Raw genomic sequence first — 21,274 nt, forward strand, 5'->3', positions numbered from 1 at the left:
ACAAAACTAAGGATCATGAGACAAAATAAAAGCAGCATATGCTGTATATAATCAGCAGGTCTAACAGCAACTGGAGAAAGAGAAATAGTTAACATTTCAGGTTGATGACCTTAGATCAGACCAATTTTATCTCCAGGACTATTTATTTGTCAATACTATTATTAAAAACCAAATTTTACATGCAACCAATTATTTATCCATCCTGTTCTTGGAAAAAGACAGCAAATATTCAGCTTCTGATCTCAGTGGCAGTTCTTCAAGTTCCTGAATCTGAATTTATCTATCTGTAATAAACCTATGATAGGCTTGTTCACTAAAGCTTTTACAGGAATCCTACTGCTCCAATTCTCCTAAAGTCTGGTTATAAATATATAAAACATTCTGAAAATAACCTGATTTTTCATTTCTGTAGCAATACTTCTATATTATGCAGAAAATAAAGGAGTGATCTAAACTTAAAGGATAACAATGAATTATTTGCTCAAAAACAGCAAGCAGTAACAATGAATATTGGGAAAAGTTCAGAATTCAGCAACAGGACCAAGACTTTGATAAATAAATGGTAGGCGGGGGGGGGGGGGGGGGGGGGGGGAGCGGTGGTGGTGGTGGTAAGGGGTTAAATGATAAGTGGAATGTAAGAACAACTACAGATACATAAAAAAAAGTTTACCAAAGGCTAATGTGATTCTTTCACAGACTGAAACAAGAGAGAATGTGTTGAGGAAATAAGGAAACAATAGAAATCTAAACAAGTATTTTGTGCATTTCTTCATGGAAAACACAATGTACCTGAGAGTTAATGGAGAAAAAGTCCAGAGTGAATGAGGAGTTGAAAGAAATTACCATTCGCAAAAATATTGTTGATAAATTATTGGAACTAAAACCCAATAATTCTGATGACCTGTATCTGAACATTTTGAAAGATGAGGTTTTAGAGATCAGTGGATCCATGGGCTATCATCTTCTCAAATTCCATTGATCATTCAAGTGTCCCACGTATCAGAACATAGCAAATGGAATACCACTATTTAAGAAATGAAGGAGGGAAAAAAAACTAAAACTACAGCTCAGTTAACCTGACAATGTACTAAAACCTATTTCTCGGGGAAGAGTAACAGGGGACTTAGAAAATTATTGGTTTAGGTACCATCAATGTTACTGAAGGAAATCTATGTTTAACAAACCTGTTAGAATTTTCTGAGGAGGTAACAGAATATATAAGGGTGGACCTATGGATGTGGGAACATTTGGGCTTCACAATGGCTCTAGTAGGACACCACACAAGAAGTTATTATACAAAATGAATGCATGTGCTTGGAGGTTAAAAACTGGCATGGGCTGAGAATCAGTTAATAGACAGAAAACAATAGGAATAAGCATGTCATTTTCGGATTCTGAGACAGTGACTAGCAGGGTGCTGCAGGGATTAGTGCCTAGGCTCTGCTGTTCGAATATTTGAACATATTACATTTGGATTAGAGGACCAAATACAATATATTCAAGTTTGCTGATGATACAACGCAAGGTGACCACAAGAGCTGTTAGGGGCTTCAAGAAATTATAGACAAGCTAAATGAATGGGCAAGGACACAACAGATGGAATATAATGAGGATGAATGAGGTCATCCAATTTGGTAAAAAGCAAAAAAGTTTTCAAGACATGAGCAATTGAAGGGCATTGGTGTTCAGAGGGGCCTGGGCGTTCTTGTATATGAATCACTGAAAGTTAATGTGCAAGTACAGCAGCAATCAGGAAGGCAGGCAGCATGTTGACTTTTTCAAGTCAGTGGGCAAAAACTCTAAATGGTGCAAGATTGCAGAGCTCTGAGATTCAGAGGTATTTGAAATAAAATAAATGCTATAAACATTCACACCATACAATATCTGTGGACAGAGATAAAGTTAGCATTTCAGGGCCAGAACTCTCTGTCAGAACTGGGAAAGAGAGAAATACAAGTATGTTTTCAGAGCAAGTGTTAAAGAACGGGGGTGGGGGGAAGAGAAAAGTTGAGGGAGGGATGTGTAGAACAAAAGGGAGAATCTCTGATATGGCAAATGGAGACAGTGACCAGAACATTAAGCTTCTTTGAGTGTGCTATATGTAGTAATTGGTGAGGCTGTGGGACGTGCCTATTAGGCCAGACTATATGAATTAGAATAAACATTGAGCTAACATAATGACAGGCAGAAATGGCCAGATCTGATACAGCAAGAGTGAGCAACCTAAAGTTGAATCCAGAAGGCTGCAATGTGCCCAGACAGGCAAGGTGTTGTTCCTCAAGCTTGGCTGGGGTCATCATGTAACAGTCCAGGAGATCACAGAAAGAAATGGTCAGACTGGGAGTAGGATGATGAATTAAAGTGGCAAGCAACAAAGCTCAGGGTTACTCCTGCAGTCCAAATGCAGGTGCTCTTCAAAGCCATCATCCAATCTGTGTTTGGTTTCTCCAGAGTAGAGAAAACCACATTGCGAACACTGAATACAAAATACTAGACTGGAAGAAATGCAAGTGAATCATTACTTCACCTGCAAGAACTGTCAGGATCCCTAGATGGCAGGAAATGAAGAGGTGAAAGGGCAGGTCCTGTGGTTACATGGAAAAGTCCATACGACAGGCACAGAAGAGCAGACCAGGAAGTTGTTAAGGGAATGATCCCTGCAAAATGCTAAAAAGGAAGGGAGGTGAATATGTCTGGTGGTGGAATCTTGTTGAAGTTTGCAAAAATTGTGAAAGGTGATTCACTGAACATATAGGCTGGTGGGATCGGATATGGGTGTCCCAGTGCGTGATTCACAAAAAACTTGTATACAGGTACAGCAAATAGTAATGAAAGCTGACAGAATGTTATGTTTATTGCTAGGGGAATTGAATACAAAAGTAAGGAGGTTATGCTTCAGTAATACAAGGCCATGGTGAGACCACATCTAGAGTACTGTGTACAGCATTGTCTCATTTACAAAAGAATGCTTTGGAAGTACATTACAGAGATTTACTAGACTAATGCCTGGAATGGGCAGGTTGTTTCCTGTGAGCAAAGGTTGAACAGGCTAGATTTGTACCTCCTAGAGTTTAAGTGACTATAGAAACAAGATTCTGTGGCATCTTGACAGATAGATACAGAGAGGAAGCAAAGTCTTTGAATATTTGTAAGGTACAGGTAGATTAATACATGTTAATAAGAGGGTGAAAGGTCACCACAGGTAGATGGGAATGTGGGATTGAGCTACAAATCAGATCCTCTGGGCTGAAGGGGCCAAGTTACCTGTTCCTACTTCTAATTCATATGCTCATATTAAAGAGGATTTGAGTACAAAATATTCTCCCTATATTGGATAGGGGGTCTGGTGAGGCCACTCCTCTAACATTGTGTACAGTCCCCCTACCCAAGGACAAACGTATTAGAGAGAGTTGCAGCAAAGGTTTACCAAATTGATTCCTGGTATGAAGGGATATTGGCTTCTGAGGAGAGATTAAAGCCTTTATTCTTCAGTTTAGAAGAACGAGAGATTATCTCACTGAAAAGCAGAAAATTCTTACAGGGCTTGACAAGGAGGAGGATATTGTTTCCTTTTGCTGGCGTGTGTTACGGACTCAGTGAAAGTCCCTTTAAGATAGAGAGTGTGTGTGTATGTGTGTGTGGGGCGTGCTTACGTCAATAGAAGATAAAGGACGTAATGACGTTGTTGAAGAAGTTAGAAGGAGAGAGAGAGAGAGAGAAGGGAGAGAGACACCAGCCTGCTAGTTTTCTCTATCGATGGATGAGAAACAATAACTGTGTCTGCCACTGAAATCCATGTATGGAAGTTGGAAGTAATCCGGTGGAGTTCACTTTGTTGCTGACCTGTAGAAGGAAACAGGTATTTGTGTGTGTGGACGACCATGATTCGGATGCTTTTCGGGGTGAGGAAGTCACTACCGAGTAAACACTGAAGTGTCGTTTGGGTTCCATCGTGGAACATTTGGATTTCGTATTTACTCTCTCTATGTTTCTCTACGTCTACGTCTTATCTTCAGACAACGGTGGTTGTTGAAGAAGCCCTTGCTCATGTTTCACCTTATGGCTTGCGGAACTGAACTTTAAGAACCATTCCTGAACTTGGAGTTTGGGACCTTGCCACACATACACACACACACACGAAGAGTTTAGTTTTGGGGTTAACGTTCAAGGTTTAACATTTTTGAATTCTAACATACTAACATTTTTACTTTTATTTTACGTATTATCATAAGTAGTGATTAATAAAATAGTTTTTAACACTGAATCATGCTCAGTGTGGTTCTTTTGTTGCTGGTTCGTGACACGTGTCACAATCTTAAGAAAAGGGGCAAGCCATTCAAGACCAGAAGAAAAAACCTCTTCAACCGGAGGGGTGAATCTTTGGAATTCTCTACCCAAGAAGACTGTAGAGGCTCACAGTATATTCAAGACAGAGAAAGGTGGATTTTTATGTATTAAGAGAATCAAGCTGGAAAATGGTGCTGGGGAAACGATCACACACGGCAGATCAGGAACAAGAAGCTGAATGGCTGCCTTCTATTTCATTTTCTTCTGTTTTATATCTAAGAATTCACATTTCAATCCAGAAAGCTAAAGATTTGCCACATTTGATTTACAACTGAATACAGAATACAGTTGAGGGATGCATATATAATTAACTAGTTTCCACGGGGATAAGGCACTTTTCTCCACAAGTACAGACCAGCAGGGATACTTAGAAAACTTTTTTCACTCCATCCTTTCTCATTACCCAAGATGTAACATAACCATTTTAAAATTAGTGCTATTCAATATGCTCTATTAACCAAATAGTCTAACTGGGAATCCAAATGTGTAACAATGCATTTTTGATTATAAATTGAGCAACCAGTGTGGTCATTGTACATATGACCATCAAATCCATATCCATCCATTGTATTTAATATTTTCTGATCAAATCTTGGTTTAAAAAAACCATATTATAAAATCTAGAGATGAAAATTAATCATCATGTGTGCTTTTCTTCTGATTTTTATAGTCATTAACCATCACAATTCAAGTATTAATCTGTAGTGGTGCAAAAGGGACAAAATAAATTGCCACATAATAAGCATCAAAATTGAAGGCCAAGAATAAAAGGAACTAAGATAAAATATTGACAACACACAGAAAATAGAACACTAGAACTCCGATAAGCCACTCTCGGACCAATTGTATTTCTCTACGGTTCAAAATCTGGCTCACCAGGTGAAGTCTGTTGCACTCCCTTCGCACTCACCAGGGCCCCAGTTCCCATGCTCACTTCCAACACTTCCAACCCTGGCTTCCCCCTTCCCTTCTGACTCGCCAGAGCCCCATTTTCCAGGCTCCCATTCAACTTACTGTGCCCTGGTTCCCATGCTCTCTTTAAAATCACTAGGGTTCAGTTTCCTGCACTGCCTCTTAACCGAGAGATTCGTTGTGATACTGTGTAATATCTATAAAAAGTGAATTAAAAATGTATTGGGGGTATTAATAGTATCCAATAGTCTGGAAAATCTGATCCAGCACCAAAATCCCAAGTATACCAGATTATCAGATATTTACTGTAATAACAGGTTTCTTTTTTTCGGAGTGGAAGGAACTGTACAAGTTCATCAGGGATCAGTGTTAGGACCATATCAATGATTTGAAACTGGGTGTACAAGACAAATTTGCAGATGACACAAAAATTGGAGATGTAGTGAACTGTGAAGAAAATAGCAATAGATTTGAGACTGGTGGAATGAGTGAATATATAGTGAGGATATTTAATGCTGAGAAATATGAAGTTCTATTTTTTGTACCATGAATGAGAAAAGGCAATATAAACTGAAGGGCACAATTCTGAAAGTACTAGAATAAACAGATCTGGTGGTATGGGTGCACAGCACAAAGTGATAGGGCAGGTTAAGAAAGCAGATTTTAAAAAAACACACACAGTACCCTGGGTTTCAGAAGTAGAGGCATGGAGTACAAGAGCAAAGAAGTTGTGATGAATCATAAAACACTAGCTCATCCACAAATAATCTGCCCAGTTCTGGGCACCATACTTTGGGAAGGATATGAAGGTTTTCAAAAGGACGCACAATATATTTATCAAAGTGATGCCAAGAACAAGAGACTTTATTTCTTAGAACAGATGAGATTATGAAGAGATTTAATAGAGGTATTTAAGATTGAGGAGGATATAGGCAAAGTATAAAGAAATTGTTCCTGCTGGTGGGGTTAATCAGGAACAAGAGGACATAACAAGAGGCTAACAAAAAAAAGAGTAAAAGAGGAAAAAATTGCTGACACAGTGACTAAGTAGTTTGGGTCTGAAATGAGTTGTGGTGGAAGCAGATTTAGTTGCTGTGCTCAGAAGGGAACTGGATAAGTAGTTGAAAGGAAAGAATTTACTGGGCTATGGAGAGAGGACAAGGAAGTGGGACAGGCTGGATTCTGCATGCTTAGAGCCAGTAATAACTTGATGTGTCAAATGTCCTGGTTCAGTGATAAGCAGCTCTCAATAACTTATCCCAATTGTATTTGAAGCTTCCATTTTTTCCCCAACAGGTTACAAAACAGCTTTGACTTCAAATGCAATCTCAAAGGTTTACTTGGGTAGAGTACTCATCTGCCACAATTACCTGTCAAAACTTGCAAAGATGGATGTTTTAGTCACCACAACTATGAATGATCCTGAAGCAATACTGTTTTTTGCCAGTGGATGGCAGAAAGAAATATTTTAAGGTGTAGGTTATCCCCAGGTTATGAACACCCGACTTGTGGACAGCTCATACATGCGAACGAGTGTTTGGGAGGCCTGCAGGATGGATTTGCCAGTTGCTGCAGTCATCTTCTGCCAGGTGGGAGCAGGGCATTTCCACATGTCTACTTTCTCCCCTCTCTCCCCACCCTCCCTAGCCACAACAACCGAGCCGAGCTGGGAGCAGTAAGCAGACTCAATCGCTCACTCACCAAGTCAGTGAGGCTGCCTGAACTGTTCATTTCCGACTTACGAACTAATTGGGTTACTAACACTTATCAGGAACAGAATCCTGTTGTATGCTGGGGAGGACCTGCATGTTTAATGGTTGCCCCATGTTGATGGATAATTATTACGTCAGCTCTAAAATATATAAAACAACATGTACATTTTTACCACCTCACTTTACATTATTGATAAGAATGAATGAGTATTGTTATAGTGATCCTAGAACAAAACAAAAAAAGCTTGTTACTTCTATATTGTTTGAAGAGATTTTAAATTCACCCAACCCCTTGTTCCCTGCTAGAACTATGCAAGTAATGATATCCTTACCAAGAAATAGTCTCTAAAAGTCAAGTCTAAACTTATAAGAATAATCATTTGAAAGGGCAATGGAGCACAAATGCATGCTGTAACCAGACTCCAATGCAAACCAGGCATGGAGGGAAAGTGCTGCAAGAGATTTTGTAGAATTTAAGCCTGTACTTAAAGCAACCATGCTCTCAAAATAACTTCCCTCAGAATAGTGGGTAACATGAATGCATAGATGTAAGGGCATATGCTCCTGTGAGAGGTCTGTGCAAGAGATTATGTGGGCACTCTTTAAGACTGCCTTATAAATTGAAGTGGCCATATTAGTAATATCTGCACCAATTTTATGAAGATTAATATTTTCTCCTATCTTTTAGCTGGTTAAGTATTTGATGAGCATAGCTTCCCATCCACTACAAGATACACAATTTCTCATTAAAGGCCAATGTCTTGTGCAACGTCATCCAGTTACATGGACTAGACATCACAAACCCAATACATGAAATGGCTGAGAAAACCTTACAAATGACAAACCCATACAGACCACTTCAGCATTTGTCAATGCTGGCAGTATTTACAATGCTTCTGACTTTCAGGAGCATTCAAAAACTGTCTCAAAAAAATCAAATCATTAATAAATTAAAACTATTTAAATTTTTTAAATCACTTAAAATACACATTAAAATGCAGCCAACACAGTTTTAAAAAATGCAACTTACCTTATCCTCACCTTTGTTCCTTCCAGCTGTAAAAGTTCCATTCAAATAGACAGATTCTGAGCAAAGCAGATTCTTATCTTAGAAAGGATGTACTGATGTTGGAGAGGATTCAGAGAAGATTTACAAAGATGATTCCCGGAATGAAAGGGCTGACATTCATTGGAGTACAGAAGAATGAGAGGGGACCTCATAGAAACATTTCGAATGTTGAAAGGACTGGACAGAGTAGATGTGGCTAAGTTGTTTCAATGGTGGGTGAGTCCAGGACAAGAGGGCACAGTCTTGGAATTAGAGGGTACCCATTTAAAACAGAGATGTGGAGAGATTTCTTTAGCCAGAGGGTCGTGGATTTATGGAATTTGTTGCTACGTACAGCTGTGGAGGCCTGATCATTGGGGATGTTTAAGGCGGAGATTGACAGGTATCTAATTAGTCAGGGTATCAAGGGATATGGGGAAAAGGCCGGGAACTGGGGCTAAATGGGAGAATAGTTTAGCTCACGGTGAAGTGGCGGAGCAGACTCAATGGGCCAAATGGCCTACTTCTGCTCCTTTGTCTTGTGATCTTGTGTGAAGCTTATGCTCCCCTACTTGATTCCATATGGAGTCCAGTAGGAAGCACATTTGACAAAATGCCGTAACTCAGCTAGCAGACTTGTTGGCACTAATGCTAAGAAATGTTAGCAGTTTAACACAGAAATACTGCCACTTCTTAGCAATTTCCAGCACAACATAGCCAGTATTTTACAGAAATTAGAGCAGTTAATTCAAGATTTTCTTTTAAATTGTCTTGGGAAATATTAAATGGAAGTTCAAGCTGGCTTCAGCTAAATTTAATGATTCTTTCAGATATCGGTAGTATATCCATGTGCAAAAGCCAAAATAATATGCAACCTCAGTAATAGTCAAATTAAAAGCTATTGTTGTATCTTAAAGAATTAATTCCCTAACAGGAGAGGAAAATTAAGTTTGCACCTTGTTCAAGGTTCTCCAATATAAAGTAGATGCCTGATCAAACAAATGTGTCACTTAATGTTTTTGATCAGATGCATCGTTAAGTAGGCAATTCAGGATTCTTTATAATATTTCTGCCCTTCTGCTCAGCAGAGGAACTCTTCAGCAAAACTCCATACATTTCTTCATTATTTTGGTCAACTGAATTAACATTTGGATTGGACCTCTGGAGGATGGTTAGCGGTCCAACTGCCGTCAGTATTTTACACAAATGAGCACAAAACAAAAAAAGCCAATTGCATGCTCCACCATCATAATGATTTATTTAAAAAGTCAAGTACAATTCTTCAGAATTTTATTTCTTATTACCTGTTTTCTTCACGTTTAGTTTTTCCAATTGAGTTTTTGTCAAGCAGCAAAAATATAAAGCCGATGGTGTTGATTCTTTTGTACAGCATCTTTTGAACATTTATGTTTTAACATCAATATTTCAGCTTTTAGGCTTCGATTTAATTCCAATTGGCTTACTAATGCTTCTAAATCTTATTTATGAAATAACTAGTAGGAAATTGGTTGCTCATTCCTGCTTCAATCGATAAAAATCACATCTGATTTTATTTACTTAGGTCCACTTTCCTGAACTAACCCAAAAAAAAACAAAAATCCTCTCCAAATCTATCTTGAATATATTCAATTACTGTGCCTCCATTGCCCTCTTAGGAAGGTGCTATAAAAAAGTTATTCTCCTGAACGCAAATAGAAATGCAAAAGATCTGCTGTCATGCGTAACTGGATTCCGCTGTTGCTTTGTAGTACCCTTCAAAATTGCTTTCCAAAAATAAAGCTTCATCTGACTATAGACAGCCTCATAAGCTTAGCAAAAGATAATTCATCATTTTATATATGGTATTTAAAATCTGTAATTAAAAATCAGTTACAAATGGAAAACAATAATTCAGAAATGTCTTGTAAAATGCATATGGTAGAGTTCTACTCCTGGGTACAAACTGATAGGGTTCTTTAAATCTTGCAGACAACAATGGCTTTTAAGCAAAGTCAGCCATTATCTTTGCTTTCCAAAAGGTCTCTCTCCAACATTTATGCAAATTGTATTGAATGTCACATGATAGACTACAGAGTAAATTCCAACGCATCTTTAGACAAATGCCTGTTTTTATGAAACCTCATTAATTGGACTTTTGTACTGTTCTTCTTGTAAATCAAGGTCTAGGAATTAAAGCTTCAAAACAAAATGTCCTCGTTTTCCACCAATTAAATCTCCACAAGGGAGAAATATGCAAGCACATTTACAATATACAAAGACTGCCATCTGTCTATATTCATATTTGAAACAAATATACTTCTATAATCACACCAAGATTGAAATTCTAATGTAGCTGCATCCCAAATATTAAGCCAATCATGTCAATCCAAAGTAAAATAAAGGTCCCCAGAGAATTTCTCCTTTGAATTAATTTAGTTAATTTGTTAAATTAAAACCAAAGGAACTCATAGAGCAATTACTAGTCCTCCATAAAAACATCTGGAATAAGATAATAAGATCAGATCTTTATTAGTCACATGTACATCGAAACACACAGTGAAATACATCTTTTGCGTAGTGATTTATTTGGGGGGCAGCCTGCAAGTGTCGCCATGCTTCCGGCACCAACATAGCATGCCCATAACTTCCTAACCTGTATGTCTTTGGAATGTGGGAGGAAACCGGACATTTCACAAACTACATTTATATTAGGATAATTTCTTTTTTTTTACAAACTTTGAAAGGATTTTATGATAGACAGAGAGAAATTTTGTTAATTGGAAGGTCCAAGACAAGGGGACATAATCTTAAAGCCATGCCACCTAGCAGAAAATAATTTCTCACACAAAGAATGACAAAAATTGGGAATTCTTTCCCACAAAATGCAGATAGTGTCACAATTAGTTATTTTAAATGTCAGATCCACAGACTTCTGACAGCCTAAGAGTATCAAGAAATAAGGCCAAGTCCCTAGCCCCTCACTTCTACAATCCTGGAGTTTATTATTTATAGTTGCAGTTGTTCATTTCCTCCACATGATGTCCCTGCTCTGCAGTTATCAAACTAGCTGCTCAACACAAATCAACTTTCAAGTTTAATATTGCAGGACAGTGTTTTACTTTTAAAATTGGTCAATATTTTATTCCTTTTTATCTCTCTTTATGGTGGATCTTTACATGACCATATCAAATTAACCAAATTTTACCACACATTATTGCTGGCTTTCATTAAGTTTCAAACCTTAAGTTCATTTGAAACAATCCACTTGTTAATAATAGTTATAACCAACTTTTCATAAATATATTTTTAATAACATAAGGGTTCTAGGGTATTGCTGTCCTCAGTGAAGAAAATGTTTTTAAAGATTTTTTTAAGAAAGTATTATTTGAAAACTCTGAAGCAGAGTATCCTGTTCTGTCCAAACAAAATACAATAAACACAACAGAAATGATCTTACCAGGCTGTTCATCTCTGAAGACTCAAGGCTACCACACTGCTGGACTGTACCAAGACCCTCCATGCCCTCTTCATCCCACATGTATGTTCCTGCTGAGCTACTGGAAGGAGAAAGTTCAAAGGAAGAGCCCATTGCGTAGTTGACATCTGGAGACACAAGGTCATTACCTGAGGCAGTGGTCTGGGAACTCTCCAAATCTTTGCAATGGTCTACTCAAAAGACAAAAAAAAAATGACAATAAATAATTATTTTTAATGTACAGGAGCATAAACCACAGCTGTCAACATCTCATTAATATTTTGTTGGCTTTTTTTCCACAAACATGCACTGTCAATTATTTAGCCAGATATACCAAATAAGGCAGCATTTTAACTTTGTTATTACAAACATATTTCAGAGATATGGTACAGAGATTAATAACTTATACAAGTTGTTTGTGGGGCCATAACGAGCAATTTAGTTCTATTTAGACAGTAAGTAAAATTTTGATCAGGTTAACATGGAAAGTAGCAAGAGTAGCTCATTTAGAACTGCAGTGGTCTAAGAAGGTGATGTGACTTACCACCACTTTCAAGGGTGACTGGGAATGGGAAATAGATGCTGGCTGTACCAGTGGTACCCACATCCTGTAAATAACTAAATAATGTTGAAAGTTCTCAAGGCTGACATTTCCCAGAAGGCTTTGCTAAGTCAACTCTAGCTGGGGTAGCAAATAGAATAGCCTAATCAAACACTTACAGTAAACACTTCAATAGGGGATTGATGAAATTAAAAGATTAACAAGGTATCAAGGAATATCACATTTACAATTGGAAAAGTTGATGTTATTTCCCAGTTAATGAAGTGAAAGTTTCAAGTGAATGGATAAATCAAAGAATAAAAATAGATTAAGAAACACCAATATTAAGTACATAGATAGAAATGGAGTGCATGAAACACCAACATAAGATTTGGAAAGTGAACAAAAACAATTAGCAAAGCAAAGAGCAACTATAAATTATCAGGAAATATTTCACAGACACATTAATAAAAAGGAAGGTTGCGATGGGAATGAGGCCATTAAGGAACAAGCAGGATAATACCACAAAACCACAGGAAAGAAGCAGAAACATTAATCCGTTATCTCACTTTAATATTCAGCAGGAAAATAGAACAGGTAGGCATGACATTAGGTAAGTACTGAAATGAGTGCCTTTAAAATGGGAAAAAAGATTAAATTATCTAATCCAACTTAAGGATGGATTGCATCCAAGCAGTTTAAAAAATATTAGAAAGAGATAGGGGAGGTATTGCTGCAAATTTAGTAGTAGTTTGGAAAACAGATGCTGTGCCAGAGCACCGGCATATAGCTTGCCTATGGCTAGCCCACTATCCAACAAAAGGGAAAGAATGTGTCTTGGGAATTACAGACCAGTCAGCAGAACATTAGTAGGAAAAATGATGGAATTTCTACATGAACATGTCAGTATGGATTTCAGAAGGCATAACCTTGCTTAATCAATTTAGATTTTTTTGAAGAGGTAATGAAGAGAATGGTAAGCAATAGATATAATGTACCTCAGAACGCCTTCAAGTAAGACTGTCAAATAAGGTCAGAGAACATAGAATCAGGGTACAACTAGACAAATTAATTGAAAGCTGGTTTCAAAACAGGAATCAGAGAGTGGGAATGAAGGATAGCTATATACATTGCAATGAGGTAGAAAATGAAGCCCCACAGACATCAGTGCTGGGACCACTGCTTTTCATAATTTATAGTAAAGATTCAAACTCTGAAATCCAAAACACACTTTCTAAATTTGCAGTTAATACCAAATTGGGAAGTGGATGGGAGCGCAGGGACAGAATCAATACCAAGAACAATTGCAATTAATTATAGGAGTACATCAATAAGCATACACAATGGGCAAATGAAGTTCAACACAGATAAGTGTGAGAAAGTACATTTTGATGATTTGAAAAGTGAGGTTGTTTAATTTTTGGAAAGTGTGAGTTGAGTTGGGTTGGGTAGAGGAACAAAGGTATCATGAAATACTAATACACCAATCACTCAAAGTTGTGCTACATGTTAGCAAAGCCATTTAATGAAAGGCAAACTTCTGAAGGAACAGAACTAAAAAGTAGGAAAGTCATGCTTAAGCTATATTGAAGCTTGGTTTGACAACATTTAAAAGCAATGAGTACAGATATGATTGCCATATTATATAAAAGATGTAAAAGTTACAGGAGATGGTGTAGAGATGATTAACAAAGATGATATGAGAAATGCAAATACAAGCAAATCAGGAAAGCATGAAAAGACTAAGTCTCTTTTCTCAAAAATAAAGTGCTGAGAGATGGTCTAACAATCTTAGAAATTATCAAAGGGTTTTTACAGAGTGGATCCAGACAGAACATTTTCATTTGTGGGGAAGAGCGTAAGCACAGGCCATTATAAGACACCATGAGAAATCCACTAGGGAATGCAGAAGAAACTTTGTATTCAAAGACTGGTGAGAATCTGCAACTTGCAATCACAGAGTAGTTGAAGAGCATAGGTATATGTAAAGGGAGGCCAACAAGCATATGAAGAAAATGGAAATGTTGGGTCACACTGATAGATTTAGCTGAGGGAAGACCTGAGAGGCCTCATTAAAGCAAAAACAATGGAATGGACTGGTTAGGCCAAATGGCCTATTTCTATCTACATTCCATGCAAAGTTTAGATGACACAGCTACTGAAAAGCAGAGGCCATAAAGAATAGGACCAGACCTGAGCGTTTCACATAAGTGTACATAGAAAAGAGTAATCTGTAAAATCTCAAGTACAAGACCTTGAGAAGGCAAAGCCATAAGGAAAATCTCTCCTAGTCATACACTGTCATGACATGGAAACATTATAATTCATCATCCATAGGTCTAAATCCTGTTGTTTCCTACTCCACAGAATTGCACAAATTCCTTCACCAGAGACAAACAGGTCAAGGTGGGGTTCGCCATCAGCTTATCAAAGGTATTTAGGGTCAGACAATAAATACTGATTTGCCAGCAACACTAAGACCTGTAAATGAATTTTAAAGTAATTTTCATATCTCTACCTTTAGGAAACAGAAACGAAGCCTGTGGACTGTAAACAGTTCACTATAACACCATTTATTAGAAAAAACTAGGCAAAAGAAATACTCATTGTTGGCAAATTATTAGAAATACAAGCTGGTTAATGACACATATAGTGTGGACAAACACAAGTTTATCAGAAAAGGGAATGGGAAAGATAAGCAAAAAGGATACAAACCAATAACTGAGAAGCAATGAAGGAGTGCTGAAGAATTTAGGCCTGTTTAGTCTGGAAGATTTATAAAAAGCATTACTCGACTTTAAGAAAAAGAACTCTAACCATTGCAACTCAAATTTCAAATATAGAAAATAAAAGACGTACAGTCAGTTGAAATTTAACTACTTCATGCAGAAATAGTGAATGCTTGAATTGATTGTTTGCAGAGGCAGAAAAGGTAGAGAAAGGACTGCATAAATAACTAAAGGAATTGCCAACAAAGAGTTAACACCTTTTGGAACAGGGCAGGTGAACCAAGTCTTTCCTGGTCCTGTTTTTGCCTATATTCAGAGAAAAAATTGTGTGAGAAAAGTATAAAATTGTGTTAGAGTAGAATGGTGAGCTGCAGTGATCAGAGTTTTTATGAATCTTGAAGTTGAATACGGCCTTTCTGAATCCTCTATTCAGGTCTAAATTACTTAAAAATCCTTCATTGCTCCAATTCATGTTATTAGCATGATTCCTTACTTTTATTTCTTTTTCCCATTCCCTTATCTGATGGGTTGTGTTTGTCCGTGAGTCCTGGTTTTCCCAAAGACTTGGTGGTGCAAATGATAATAGCAGTGTGCCTTAAGAGGAGGATAATCATCACCATAAATTCTATGTTGCTTATACTGGCATGAACATGACATACATTGTTCATACTTTTGGTAAATATCTTACAATCAGATCTGAAAACTTAAAGTTTGTACTTCCCAAGGTACAAAATGTATTTACTATGATATTGAATGTAGTGGTGGGCATTCATCCAAAAGCTTGTGCATGCAAATCACAAAAATCATGTAACTTGACATCTCTAGTGCTGGAAATACATCAGCAACACAAGTGACAAAATTATTGCTACCTATACTACACTGCTAAGTCACACCTTTCTGCCAAAAGATTCAAGCCTTGCTTTAGTTAGTTTTGCTTAACACCTCATTTACATTTCACAAGAATAGCATTCATGTTCAAGCCAAAACTACTGAATACCAACAATAAAACATATTAGTTTATGGACTCCAAATTCTGTGGAATGCAGATTTTATTTTAAAACAGGAGACCACAGGGGAGGGGGGTTTGGGGAATGGAATATCGTTCTTAGAAAACACGTCTTATTGTGGTTTTCTGTAACTCGAATCCCCATCCACATCCTCAGCACATTCATCAAGAAAAGGGAATTGAAAATAAAATATCTGTTGATTTATTTACATTTTTTTTCACATAAATTCCATGAGAGTGCATTTTATTCTGTATCTCAGATTTTTGGGGAGCGATTTGTGAATTCTGCAACAGCGAGTTTATGTAACCCAAAAAGAGTAAATGCAGGAGTTGCCTGTACTTATTCCTTGAAGATAACAGATATAATCAGTGTCCATTCTTAACAGTCTTAAGTTACAAAAAAAATCTAATTTGTTTAATTACCAACTTTAATCATTAAAAACACATTGATTTAGAACAATATTGCTTTGAGCTGTCAAGGAATGAACAGTTACCACCCTTATAGGTGACAACTGGATTAATCTTAGCAGGCACACTTCACATCATTACAATAACACATGTCATTTCAACACCATCACAAAACTGAGACTCATTAATGTCCCCATGCCTTTTTAAATAAAGTTATGAGCCCTATTATTTAACCAAACTTCCTGACTAAAATGCAAAATAATGGAAGGTAACTAAAAGTAGAACGTACTTAGCAAAACTCTTCGCTACAAGACAGTTTAGAAGTTGTCCTGGCTGCATAAAGTGCATAATTTAAAGATAGGTCGTATTTGTTGATGCACTAGCAGAGATGCTGGCTAGCATGAGCTCATTTTATATAGGTATCAAATAAAAAGTAGCTCACTCCTTCAACATAGCATTTAACTTTTAAGTGCCAGCCAAAACATTAATATAATCAACTGCATGCTTAAGTGTTAGTTACTCATTTATCGAAAAGATGAATATATCAGCATTTAATATTCACAGCTTACGCACCAGACAATCCAGTATCCATCCATTCTGTGCCTGTACATGCTGAAATCAGTGTTTCCTCTATTCCTTCTGAAGACATGGCCTCATTAGGAATGTAAAGATCATCAGGAATTTCTGTGGAAATAGAATTATCACTATCCACAATTTCGATGGACTCAGTACCAGAATTAGTTAACTGTTCGCTATTATTTATATCACAGTTGGAATAAATTGATGAGATCACTACTTCTGGGTCATCAATATCTTTTGCAGAAGATAACTGAAGTTCTTCACCAACTCCAAGTTCAGCCTTCTCACCAAGAGCATTATTTTTTAACGTGATATCAGCAGTGCATTCAATATCTATATTTACATTATTTGAGCCACTTTCATCAATAGTTGGAATTCCATGAGTTTCTTCTATGGTGTCAGATACTGAAGTTACACTGCTTGCTATTCCTGAAGTGGTCAACCTACCACACTTAATTAATGAAGATTGTGTCATTTTGGAAGCAGAAGCAACAGTATAAAATGGAGATGTGGGGCAAGTAGGAAGCTGAGACTTTTTGAAGGCAGATGATGGTGCTTTTAAGCATGGTCTGCTGGAAGCACTTTTACTAAGTGATTCACCTGTGCTTGAGCTATCGGTACCCCTTGTACTGCCATAGCGATAAACATTTGATTTCAAGGGAAGACTTGACCTCATTTGTTGTTTCAGACAAGGTCTAGAAATCTCTGCAGCCTTTGAAAAGGACAAAGATCTTGGTATTACATCAGAACCACAGGAGTTACTTCGTGTAGAAAACGAAAAGCTCTGTGACCTAACAATGTTCTCTTCCAATAAATTCTTCAAGCTTTCTGTAGATTGGTTAAGACTTCCCTTTGAACTGCTTGATGCAGAGAAACTCTCTTCTTGTTCAGACATCTTTAGAACTGTTTTACGAAAATGACCAAATGACTGGGACCTTGAGATGTGAGATGTTGCAAATGGCTTTCCCAGTATTTTACCATGGTTTCCTCTTGAGGAATGATTTAAGCTAGTGACAAGCATTTTATTTTCTTTTACACAAGGTACAACTTGATGCTTCTTTTGATGGCTAGATACTGCAATAGATTTACTCTTAAAGCCCAAGTCTGTGTGATCTTTAACAAGAGGAACTTTAGAATAAAAGTTTCTCTCAACTTTAACAGGCTCTTCATTCATAACCGTATAAGACAAGGAACTAGCTGGGTCTTTTGCTCCTTGTCCACTGGCTTTAGTTTTACCAGACTTCTTCCAGTTGAAAGAAAAGGCACCCATACGACCAGTTCCATTCTGCTTGGTGTCAAGTTTTGAACTGCTGGAAGCACTGACACTGCGAACACAGACTCCATTTGATACAGGTTGAGGAAGAGTCTCACTTAATTTAGAAGTTCCACCACCAAACTTGGGCAATCTTGAAACAGAGGCAGATTTGCTCTGAGTTTTTCCTTCCATTAGCTGGCAGACACTTCCAGTTCCCAAGTTGCTTGCAATCTACAAGGCAAAACAAAATGAATAAATATATATTAAACAAATCTCTTTCACCCCAGAGAACAGCATCCCATAATTAAACCTAGTCTTCCTAATAAAGATTAAACCTACTGATGGATAATTCACAGAATTATGTATTCTAGTTTCCTGTGTGCTAAAACACAAATGACAAAAGCATAAGCTAAGATTATAAAACTTCATTGTACAGTTATATTTTCATTGTTCATATTACTTCATTCAACTGTTTAGTTCCAGTTACTTAACTTTAACTTGCACAACAAAAAACAGGTGTGTTGTCAACTTGAAATTCATCAATGCACTAACATGCAAATACATGAAGTATACTCAAGAGCTGAGATTAGACCAGATAATTGGAAACATGTCAAAATGTACTCTTGAATTAACTAAATTGCCTGACAAAATACTCAGTGGCATGCAAAAGTTTGGGCACCCCTGGTCAAAATTTCTGTCACTGTGAATAGCTAAGCGAGTAAAAGATGACCTGATTTCCTAAAGGCAAAAAGTTAAAGATGACACATTTCTTTAATATTTTAAGATTACTTTTTTATTTCCATCTTTTACAGTTTCAAAATAACAAAAAAGGAAAAGGGCCCAAAGCAAAAGTTTGGGCACCCTGCATGGTCAGTACTTAGTAATACCCCCTTTGGCAAGTATCACAGCTTGTAAATGCTTTCTGTAGCCAGCTAAGAGCCTTTCAATTCTTGTTTGGGGGATTTTTGCCCATTCTTCCTTGCAAAAGACTTCTAGTTCTGTGAGATTCTTGGGCCATCTTGCATGCACTGCTCTTCTGAGGTCTATCCACAGATTTTCAATGATGTTTAGGCCATGGCAAAACCTTCAGCTTGTGCCTCTTGAGGTAGTTCATTGTGGATTCTGAGGTGTGTTTAGCATTGTTATCCTGTTGTAGAAGCCATCCTCTTTTCATCTTCAGCTTTTTTTTACAGATGGTGTGATGTTTGCTTCCAGAGTTTGCTGGTATTTAACTGTATTCATTCTCCCCTCTACCAATGAAATGTTCCCCATGCCACTGACTGCAACACAAGCCCAAAGCATAATCGATCCACCCCCATGCTTAACAGTTGGAGAGGTGTTCTTTTCATGAAATTCTGCACCCTTTTTTCTTCAAACATACCTTTGCTCATTGCGGCCAAGAAGTTCTATTTTAAACTTCATCAGTCCACAGGACTTGTTTCCAAAATGCATCAGGCTTGTTTAGATGTTCCTTTGCAAACTTCTGACACTGAATTCTGTGGTGAGGACACAGGAAAGTTTGGAGAAAAAAGGGTGCAGAATTTCATGAAAAGAACACCTCTCCAACTGTTAAGCACGGGGGTGGATTGATCATGCGTTGGGCTTGTGTTGCAGCCAGTGGCAAGGGGAACATTTCACTGGTAGAGGGAAGAATGAATTCAATTAAATACCAGCAAACTCTGGAAGCAAACATCACACTGTCTAAAAAAGCTGAAGATGAAAAGAGGATCACTTCTACAACAGGATAACGATGCTAAACACACCCAAAATCCAAAATGGACTACCTCAAGAGGCACAAGCTGAAGGTTTTTCCATGGCCCTCACAGTCCCCTGACCTAAACATCATTGAAAATCTATGGATAGATCTCAAAACAGCAGTGCATGCAAGACAGCCAAAGAATCTCACAGAACTAGAAGCCTTTTGCAAGGAAGAATGGGCGAAAATCTCCCAAACAAGAATTGAAAGGCTCTTAGCTGGCTACAGAAAGCATTTACAAGCTGTGATACTTGCCAAAGGGGGTATTACTAAGTACTGACCATGCAGGGTGTCCAAACTTTTGCTTCGGGCCCTTTTCCTTTTTTGTTATTTTGAAACTGAAAAAGATGGAAATAAAAAAGTAATCTTGCTTAAAATATTTAAAAAATGTGTCATCTTTAACTTTATGCCTTTTGGAAATCAGGTCATTTTTTACTCGCTTAGCTATTCACAGTAAGAGAAATTTTGACCAGGGGTGCCCAAATTTTTGCATGCCACTGTACATACGAAGGAACCACATTATTTGACTTGACTTCAAAATGTTTAAGGTTTACAATTCCACAAATATTAAAACCAGATTGGTTTTACTTTGGTCAAGGGGTAGTGGAATCACAAACCAATGCCTTTTATAATCTTTACATTCAAATAAATAATATAGCAAAGTTTCTAAAAAGTTACCTAAATTTCTGTTTATACACTACCTTCACAACTTGTGTAGTCAGTAATATTACATGACAATGTCAATGTACATAAAACACATGCCTTGTTTCAATCAAGCTACACAGTGAAGCCAACTTCTTAACAAAAAAAAGCATCAAAGGAGGCATCAATTGCCTTATTGCTGACTTAACCATCAAGAATAGCCATTTCTAAAGCTTTGGACTTCCAAAGTAAAAAGTATAAGGGCACAAAAAAAAGCCATCTGGACCTTCATGGTCCCCACAGAACCTCTCAATGCAGAGCAGCCCGTAACAGGGAATCTTAATTCTAACTGTCAAGTTAATAATCTCCAATGAAAACCAGAACAAGAATTGCCCAAGTCTTTATACAGACTGAAATGCTGCTGAATAACAAAAAATTTGTTTTGTTCTCAGGTCGCAGCCACCAAGAGCAAGGCTCCATTAATTCTCATTCAATGCTGTTCTGAGAAGATGGTGGTCGGTCATCTTGTTACAAGAACTTAACAAATATGAACACAAGTAAGTCTACTGCTCCGTAAGCCTGCTCTGCTATTCATTATCATGGATGACCTGATCTTTGCCTGATCCCCATAAACATTGATACCCCAATAGATCAAGAATGTGCCTATCTCAGCCTTGATTGAATTCAATGACTCAGCCGCCACAAACCCTCGAAGTAAAGAATTCCTAAAATCCATGGCCCTCCACAGAAGAAATCCCTCTTCTTCTCCATTTATATAAAGATTCTGAAAACATGCCCCAAGATTTGTTTGCAAGGAAACACCTTCTCAGCATTTTCCCTCACAAGCAACCTCAATGTTTGAAAAGCATTAAGTTGCAGATGCTA

The 21,274-nt window shown here is 37.4% G+C and overlaps 1 protein-coding gene across 5 annotated transcripts in view; it reads right to left on the reverse strand.

Annotated features, from left to right (window-relative positions):
- Positions 1–21,274, reverse strand: part of LOC127584733 (serine-rich coiled-coil domain-containing protein 2-like) — a 532,360-nt gene that overhangs the window by 454,212 nt on the left and 56,874 nt on the right. For all 5 annotated transcript variants that reach the window (XM_052041642.1, XM_052041643.1, XM_052041644.1 and 2 more), the window contains 2 exons: positions 16,731–18,222; positions 11,456–11,664 (listed from right to left, as the gene is read on the reverse strand). In XM_052041642.1, coding sequence (XP_051897602.1) covers positions 11,456–11,664; positions 16,731–18,183 — 1,662 coding nt within the window. In that variant the 5' untranslated portion in view covers positions 18,184–18,222. The remainder of the gene's footprint in view (positions 1–11,455; positions 11,665–16,730; positions 18,223–21,274) is intronic.

This window comes from Pristis pectinata, chromosome 30, assembly GCF_009764475.1.
Source record: "Pristis pectinata isolate sPriPec2 chromosome 30, sPriPec2.1.pri, whole genome shotgun sequence".
Lineage (NCBI taxonomy): Eukaryota > Metazoa > Chordata > Chondrichthyes > Rhinopristiformes > Pristidae > Pristis > Pristis pectinata.